This window comes from Mya arenaria, chromosome 11 (assembly GCF_026914265.1).
Source record: "Mya arenaria isolate MELC-2E11 chromosome 11, ASM2691426v1".
Taxonomy (NCBI): domain Eukaryota; kingdom Metazoa; phylum Mollusca; class Bivalvia; order Myida; family Myidae; genus Mya; species Mya arenaria.
In genome coordinates, this window is record NC_069132.1 from 26,924,337 (window position 1) to 26,933,840 (window position 9,504).

The 9,504-nt window shown below is 35.9% G+C and overlaps 1 protein-coding gene and 1 long non-coding RNA gene across 2 annotated transcripts; one reads left to right on the plus strand and one right to left on the minus strand.

Annotated features, from left to right (window-relative positions):
* Positions 1–362: 362 nt before the first annotated feature.
* Positions 363–7,037, minus strand: LOC128208226 (uncharacterized). The gene is made up of 3 exons (XM_052911701.1): positions 6,906–7,037; positions 5,584–5,772; positions 363–792 (listed from the first exon to the last, which is right to left on the minus strand). Exons 1-3 carry the CDS (start codon positions 6,979–6,981, stop codon positions 617–619), a joined length of 441 nt encoding a protein of 146 aa, XP_052767661.1. The 5' UTR covers positions 6,982–7,037; the 3' UTR covers positions 363–616.
* LOC128208233 (uncharacterized) lies at positions 1,717–3,290 on the plus strand. The gene is made up of 4 exons (XR_008256875.1): positions 1,717–1,762; positions 2,118–2,213; positions 2,813–2,961; positions 3,197–3,290. It is a non-coding gene; the product is annotated as an uncharacterized LOC128208233 (long non-coding RNA).
* Positions 7,038–9,504: the final 2,467 nt, after the last annotated feature.

Sequence of the window (9,504 nt, forward strand, 5' to 3'; positions counted from 1 at the left end):
TCGCTATTTACACAATGAAGTTCACTTGTATCCGACATGTTTTCATGATCTGCAACTTACTCGTCTTTTAGTGAAGTTCTATTGAACATATTGGTACATTTATAATGACTATATTAATGTAGGTTTGAACCACAGTTCCTCAACTTGGTTCATATAATCACCATTCAGACAATCCCTTCGCTACCTTACTCAAATGAGGAAGTTCATAATGTTTTAACTTACGTTTCTTTGGGCGTTTGAGGAAAACGTTCCATTCTCAACTTCGGTGTGTTTCCAAAAGAGTTAAGTACTCATTATTTCAGTAAAAGTAGACGAAACCTTTAGTCATTTTGTGCCACTTGTTTGTTTAAATACAATACCGGTCAAACTAATGTATTATTTGACACAATGTTACTCAATGAATTTTATAAGGAATGACAGATAAAAAAACAGCAGAAATAACAGATAAAAAACAGCAGAAACACGCAAAACATAATAACTTGATGTCATCCTGTAAACAGGAAACTGACTGGAGAGTGAATTGTCTGTTATTAGCTTTCTGAACACTCAAGTTTACATCAAAGAACAGATAACAAATTTACTAGAAATGAACTTGACTGCATGAATTGCTTGCCGCTCAAAAAGAGTATATGCCATTGCATAGAAGCATAACCACATAACACAAAACAAACGTTGGTGCCACCAGTTGATTGCCATGGTTACAAAGGTCTTGTGCGCATGCGCATGAGAGGCCATCATCGGTGCAACCCTCCTTCAGCGGCGTACTGGCGGGCTCGCAGCTGTGGGCATAGTCTAAAAAATGGAAGGAAAAAAAAATCATATACATATATACATATAGGTGTATGGTATGTATTGTTTTCATTAAAATAAAAGCAATAAAGATTGTAAATTTTATGTTTTGGAAAGGGGTTGGAGCGGAGATAGTCGTTCGGATATTAGATTCGTCAGACCGCTACCGCGGACAATGTTCATAAAGCTACTTAGGTTAAATTATCAGAAAGAATATGGTCGAAAAAATGAATACGTACACAACTGTGAATGTTTCACTTAGATTAAGGAGCACTTTAAATGACTTATTTTGGAGATTCCGTTTTCCATGCCATAAAACGTTTTATAATAAAGATAATAACTAAGGCTTTATTGAAAAAGACTCGTTCATGTAAAATGCACTTTTTAAAATAAGGAAATATTACAAAGTAAAGTGTGGCAAATCTTTAGGAGTGTTAAAACTAACCCAGCAAACATGACCATATCGGACCGATGTCGGCTGAATATCGGCATTTCGGCCAGTGTTTGCCGATATCGGCCCAACATCGGCCCGATATGGGCATATTGACTGAAACATTGTATTTGTAATAATACTATTTGATTTTAGTTCCAATGTTTAAACATTATAACATAAACAATAGCTTTTGTTTTTATGGACAAAAAACATTTTATAAATATCGCGATATCGGTCCGATATTGGCCCGATGTATACTCTTTATTGCGTCAAGGGAGAGCAATGCATATGCTGCAACTTTCACTAGCAGTTCATTCCCCTGGCGATTAATAAATATTTAAATTCATTATCATTAAATAATAAAACCAATTTAAGTTTATATGGTTATTTTTAATTAATTCTGTAATTAATAGATTCAGTTCATGTTTATTTGATTTTTATCTACGAAATTATTTTGTTTTATATTCACTGCGGTATTTGTGCCATTTGAATTTCAAAAAGATGATGCAAGTCAAATCATACTTTTGGTATTTATCAATGGTAAGTAATCTTTGAATCGTTGTTGAACGTATGAATATAAGGAATTATCATAGTACTATTCTGTTAATCTATTGTTTTATTCTCAAAAGTGATATAAATACTTTTATTTCGAGTAAATATGTTGAAAAGGAATTCGTGTAACATATTTTCGTGACTAGTTCTCTTTGTAAGTTTGTTGTTTTATTAGTTTGATTAAAATCTACATTTAGGTAGCATGTGCACACAAAAGCAAAGTATTACATTGATGATTTGGTTGGGTTTGAACAATTAATTTATCTGCTTCCATTGTAGACAAATTTAAAAAGAACATTTTGTTATCAATTATGAATCATAATTGAGACATTGTAATTTACAGTAGAGTATATTGTGGAAAGATCGATCAAAGTTGCAGAGAGCGGACAACTGCAAATCGAGACACTGAAATAGAGGAATAAAGGCAATCATAGGGGAGGTATGTCTTTACGTCCCAATTGTAATGCACCAGTCAATTGTAACCACGCCCCCCCCCAGGTCTAGGGAATAGCCGGGACTTTTGACTTTCGGTCCAGTCAACCCCTGGTAAAATCCCCGCCCTGCTGTGACGAACTGATGGTTAAACCCCGGTCAAATGCCCCCACACCCCAGAGACTCTATATAAAGCCCAATCCCCGCTAAATTTGGCGCTATGACAAAACCACCGCAGTCACCCGGTCCTTTTCCCCCGGCTATCTCCGGTATACCCCCGGATCTGGGGGGGGGGGGCCGTGGATACGATTGACTAGTGCATTACCATTTATATTGAACGTGTTCATATTCACAATATGTTAGTTACAATCAGTCTGTCAGGATGCATATGTATATTTTTTGTGAAGCAAGTTAATTTATGATACATCTGTTAATGAATTAAGATCGAAAGTACTGATAAAAAGCAGGTGATTTAGGGTATTTGACTATTTCACACTTAAGAAAAGCAGGTTGACTATACCAACCTTTAAATTTACCTAATGGGGAGAATGATCAGGATAACCGACTAATGCATTTGTAACTGTAACAAAATGTGATGCATTTCAGAGGAAGCGTGTTTAATCAGATGAGGATGAATAAATGTCAGTGACAACACCACCAAGGCATTCGAAGGTGACAGTGGCTATAGCAGGACTGTTCTGCAGGCATCACAACAGTTACTATAAGATCCTCAAACAGTTGCACCATCTCTACAGGTATATACCGCTATTAACCTTTGTTTCAAGCACAGTTCAATATATAATCCCCCCAGAAATATGCGAAGGGATGTAGGCAAATTTTATACAAACACAAAAAAAAACATTTCACATTTAACAAAAACCCAATTAAAATGAGGAATACCAACTTCCTTGAAAATTCATTATGTAAATCCCCATATCCTGGAAAAGACCTATCTCGCCTATGTATTAACAGTACATGCAATTATTCCAGAGAGTGTCGTGAAATTCCGTCGTTTCTCACAACAGAGGTGCGAGCGAAAAATGCCGCCTTGATGAAGACAGCCTCGGACAGAGATGGTGGGAGGGAAATGAGGCAGACGCAAATATCTGAGTGCATCCTTGGAACACCGGGATGAAAAAACAAAACAATATTATGTTAAAAACGCTTAATGTTTAATACAGTAGCGTTACCTTAAGTATTGTTCAATGAAATAACTTTTATTTCAAGTCGTATTTTGTTTGTTTGATTATTTATACAGTAACAGCCTGTGTGTATTATGGCATGTTTTTGTATTTTAACTTGAACATTTTGATAAACTGTGCAGGGGTATTATCCACATTCTGTAATAATTCAATTGTTTAAATATTTATAGCAATGATAATTATAATAAAAATTTAAAAGATGAAATAGCTTATTTTATTATGTAGTAATTTGTGAGTATATAATATGCATGTAGGTTTACGGTTGATTTTCTCTGCATAATTATTTTTTCTCTCAGAAGATAAACCAAGACAAAATCTTGTGTTTTAACTATCTTGTTCTGTTGTCATTGAGCATGACAATCCATCTGTATAAGAATAGGGACGAAATAGGAAGGATATCGGCATCATGCTGCCTAAATGTCGGCTATTAAAAATATGCCGACATCGGCCCGATGTAAATGCCGATGTCGGGCCGATATAAAATGTTTGCTGGGAAGATACTGACAGCTGGAACCCTCCAACAAATGTTGATATTTGCTCAAATAATGTCTTTGAAGACCACAATTTTGAAAAAAACGTAAGCAAGACGATTCGCAGCACGTGGGTGCGTGATGGTTGATCACATAATCACGTGATGTTATCAACGTCTTTGAGGTTAAAATTTGCATCAGCTGATGTATCAGTCTGTTTGGCCGAGTGGAAATGACTTTAGTTAATTAAGGTTTTCTTGCATACCGGACGTGTGCTTCCGGTCATGTGACCGGTTCTGGAAAAATTAATCTTACATACCCCATGTAAGATGAGTCACGCGCAACAACGCGCCATTTCTTATTTCTTTTATTGTATGGTTTATGAAAAGAATATTATGCAATTTCAATAAAGCGGATTCAAAAATATAAGATTACAATACTTTTAATTAAAATTGAAAATAAATAATTGTAAAAACGCGATTTTTAAAGGAACTATTTGACGTCGATAGTGATTTATAATTACTGCGCTTTAAGACGTCAGTACACAACATCGCACGCGCTTTTTGGTAAAATTTACAAAAATGCGTTTTCTAGGTCATTTTTTCCACAAATTCATAATTTTAGGTATGCAACAAAAAATATCAATCATTTTTGGCAAGCCTCGTTACCGGCTTACGCACGTGCCCTCGGGTCGGATTTTTCTATCCGTGCCGGAAACACATGATAGATACTTATATTATACAGATGCATATCTGCGAGCCCCTATAATGGTGGGACACTTGTTAGCATTCAGAAAAAAAAATGCATTACCGGAAAAAGAAAATAATCAAAATATAAAAAAATCACAGTCGTATAAGTATACTACTATTAACATTTTTATCATTCCATGACATAAATATTAAATTCACAGAAGGACTGCGTATGGAATCTAAAATTATATCTCAGATTTAATGAAATATTTAATATTTGATGAAGTTATTCAAATTTCTAAAAAGCTTTTCACTATTCAGGTCTATTAAGCTAATGTGAGTATTTTTTATTTGACAAGGAAAATGAGATACACTTTTAAAAGTACACATTGAAAAGCCACTTACTGGCTACGGCACTGCAATAGAATCATTTCGACAATCCCACTGGGAATAAAACTTTGAAATCTAGGGTCAGGCTTCTTTCACGTACTACAGTTGATGGTAAGAGCTGCAGGAATATGATGAAATGTTTTCGGGATGCCATTTCAATAAGTTGGTATATCAAACAGTCATGTTCATTTACTGTCAAAGTGGAAAGCTTTGCAAATACCTCAGTCGTCTTCGACCGTGGTTAATCAAGTTTTCGGCAGTAAATATAATGGTTTATTTGTCAATTTTGCTTAAATATTGCAAAACAATCACGATTCACCTATGTTTATTCTTAAGACGTTTCGCTGGTCTAATTTTTAAGAAAAACATCTCATGTGCGCTCCCTTGGTATTTTTTTCATACGCTCGTAAATGATTTGCCACAGCTGGACCCATATTATGGCCAAGACATCAAAAGTAAGAGATAAAGTATGTATGTATATATATATGTATGTCCTAGGCGGCTCCAGTTTTGGCAAACCATTATTCAATGGAAGATACACTAAAAGGGTGGTAAAAATAATGTTAATGAATGTTTCACTCCTAATACATATAAATGAAAAATCAATACATTATGACCTGGCTTACATGTTCTCATGTCAATTGCGTGGTAAAAATACCCCTTGGTGCACTTCTCACAGGCACCATTGGTCGAGTCGTGCGGGGCTGTTGTTATGATGCTGTTACCGTGTTTACCGTAGTCAAACTGGTCGTAGCTACACGTTTGTGGGTCTTCTTTTGACGTACACAGGTAGCAACGTAGTCCTTCAACGAGACCTGAAAAAGGAAAAAAAGTAGAACCAAATAAATGTGCACAAAAATATTATGTTTAATCACGTGTTATAAGTATTTTACCTGGCAGTCACGCCATGTACTTTATGGTACTTATTGATCATTTACCTGTGCTAGGTTTAGAAATACTAGGGAAACAGAGTGGACGAGTTCTAGATCAATATTAATAGTTGTATATAGATGTGATATTCTTACTTATTAACTAGTGATGATCTATTATGAAAATCCAAGCCGATTGCCCATCACTACTATTAACACGAAAAAACATGGGTCCTTCAGTATAATGATACATATCAATTATAGCATGCAGGAGTATTATAATTATAGCTAATAAGCACCGCCTATTGGTGTGGACTACAACATCATTTACATGTACAAATATTAATTCTTACAATCTAGTTGTTATCGAAATGTCTGATTTAAGAGACTAAAACGGCGAACAAGTGAACATTTCGGAAATGAAATAGATTGAAAGTACTTCTAGTGATATTTTAAACATATGTTGCAAATTAGAAACATACTATTATTTGACATCATGGTTCAAGTTTTGTTTCAAAATGTCTACATGATGGTACGTGCGTTTGTAAAATAAGTATGAAGATGACAGTGTATTCAGTATACCAGGGTTCATTTTACAACGGAAAACACTACTGTTTTTACAAAAGTACCAAGTATATCAGTAAATAGATATTTCGCTTGCATTTTGCATTGTTTTAAATGTTCTTCGCTTCCTTTCATTATTTCTACTAAATATGCTATCGTTTTCATGAAAAAATAAAGTATTACTCTAATATGACACCGTCTTCATTTGTACATGACGTTCCACGATTTTAGATAAGCGTTTCTTTGTATAAAATGAAAAAAAATAAACAAACTTTAGAATGATAACGTTTGTCAACGTGTATAAAATAATAAAGCATATTAAATATTTTATATACAAGCTATCAATATATCGATTCACTGAAATAAAATTTATACAAGTAAAAAAGTCTTACAAGATACTGATATATATAATATATACCTAGTATATATATAGAGAGTAGCCAGCAGACATAAACCCTGTCAGAAAATGAAATATTATACAAAATAACAAATAAAGTATATTTTAAAGTACTTACCCAATACATATATAACACAGAAAACTGTCAGAAGCCTGTACATCGTCACCATGTTGCCTGTCATAGATATTGACATCAAGTTCGGGATCAATATGTTGGAAATAGGTAGTTTAAAAGCAACGACACCCGATCGTTTCAATCGGAACTCCTCGGCTAGTATCAAGATATGGCACAGTATCAAGTCTATCTCGAAGCTTGCCGGAGATGGCCGAGTTGTTACGATTGCCGATCGTTTGATAAAGACGCAGCTGTAACACAATCTTAAAAGAGTATTTATTATATGCTTACCGGTGGTTTATAGAGATGTGCCAGTGAATTAAATAAAAAAAAATCTTATTTTCACTGTTCTGAATTTTCAGCCCGCTCAAACGTCAACGTGTACAGGGCTGAAAAAAAAGAAAGGACATTACGTTCAATTTGGCGTACTTTTACTGAAAAAGTACATATCTATGTCATTTTAAATCCTGGTTAGGTATATAGTATAAAGGAAAATTGTTTGTTTCAGTGTAAGATCGCAATATATTTCACCTCAAAGTCACAAACAAATATGTTTTAATAATCTTATTCTGCAGGGTCAGAGTGCGTGGTTATGCCCCCCCCCCCCCACACACACACCAATTACCAAGAAGGTAAACATATTTCCTGGATTTTAAAATAATAATGAGAATCAGTACTAAGTCACAATATAATTTTTAATACTCTTATTATGTAATATGTTTACAATTATAGACCTTGGAATATTTGTGCATTTTGGTAATTGAAAGGAAGGGAGGTGTGGCCATGGGGGTGTGGCGTAACCACGCACCCTGCCCATGTGTTAAAAATATGATTCTTGTAATTTAGTAGTACTAGTTACAATTCCCCCAAATATATTTATAACCCTGGGAATATTTTGCCTGTTTAATAGTAAGGTGGGGGGCAAAAGAGATGTTGAATATCCACGCACCCTGACCCTGTGGGTGGAATTGAAGGAACGGGCCGACCGCCGTCGTTAAGTAAATTATTATGCACCAGTCAATTGTAACCACGGCTCCCCCAGGTCCGGGGGTATACCGGGGATAGCCGGGGACATGGGCCGTGTTTTTACCTTTTATGTGGCACGCAGTGCCGGGTGAGTGCGGTGGTTTTGTCTTCGCTTTAAATATAGCGGGGAATGGGCCTTACCTAGGGACTCCCTGGGGTACTGGGGCATTTGGCGTGGATTTTACCATCTTTCCGTTCCCGCAGGATGGGGATTTTAGCCTGGTTCGGCTGGACCGAAAGTCAAAGTCCCCGCTATTCCCCGGACCTGGGGGGCCGTGGTTACAATTGACTGGTGCATTAGATCAGACGTGTACGGAATCAATTTCCAGCATTATTCTAGAGTGTATACGTCCATTACAGGTATGGTAACTCGTGAGTGATAGAACATTGTGTGCTGTGCGAAACTTTAATTTGCAGCCGGAGTCACTGGAAGAAAGAATGCACGGCAATTATCACAATTGATTGTTGTTGCAAAATCAGTCTCGTCAGCGATTATGCAAGAGTCTGTGGATGGCTCTGTATACCAGGGCTATGTGGGACGGATGTAACGAAGGTCCCAAAACCTCTGGACGAACTAGAAGGCATAAGGGACACGGATTAGAACCGCAAATAGAGTCTTGCGGACGTTCAAAACGTTCAAGGCAATCCCGTTTCATTGTTAGGCAAAGTCACTTTCACTGTCTATAGGCGGCAACGGACTAGCTGGCAGTACCGTAATTTGGGTCTTAACACAACAGTGAACGTCGACTTGTTAACCGAGGTTATATTGTCAGCGTATTACTACCGCACCCTGCGAGCATTTCCTGCATGCAGGAACTCAAACAAGGATGCGATTCATCTCGTACACCGACGAAAACTAGGAGCTTTGTGTTAAATAAATGTTGCTGGCCAAGTTATGTGACCTGCAAGCCATGTTGATTCATGGGACCAGCGCCAGTAGCGCACTCTCTATCTCTTCTCTATCACATGATGAAAGTTTATAGTTAAGCACTGGATCTTATTGCCATTTGATATTTGCATATTGAGACAGATATTCATGTGATACAATCAAAACCTTATCATTTATAACTGAGAAGCTTTTTTGCAATTAAAAAGCATTTCTTGGCATAATTGTATAATAAAGTTGGTAAAAAAAAAATCAATTTTCGCTTTGCGCACGCTTGTAAATAAAGTATTTTTTAATTTTTTATCGCTTTACATGAATTTTAGCATACATTGGCTCGTTACTAGACAACAAAATAAAAAGAGTTGTCAAAACGTTCGATCTGTGAGAGTGCAGCTTTAATGTTTTGTGTATGTGACTCATTGTTGATACATTTTCATTTTCAAATTATGATCTGAAAATATAATTTTAAGCAGTTGATGTTCAATGAGTAGGCTGTTCTCATTTGAATGCCTTAATTTGACAAAAAAAATTAATAAGGAGTTATGGTTTTGTAGCAAACTCAGTTCCGAAAATGCTCCGAAAGTCAATGTTGTGTTCGTGTATCAACTGTTCTAATAAGCATTTGACATACATGAACACGTATTCATTTGTCACTGCATATACTGAAGTATAATATCACATTTTTTGTTC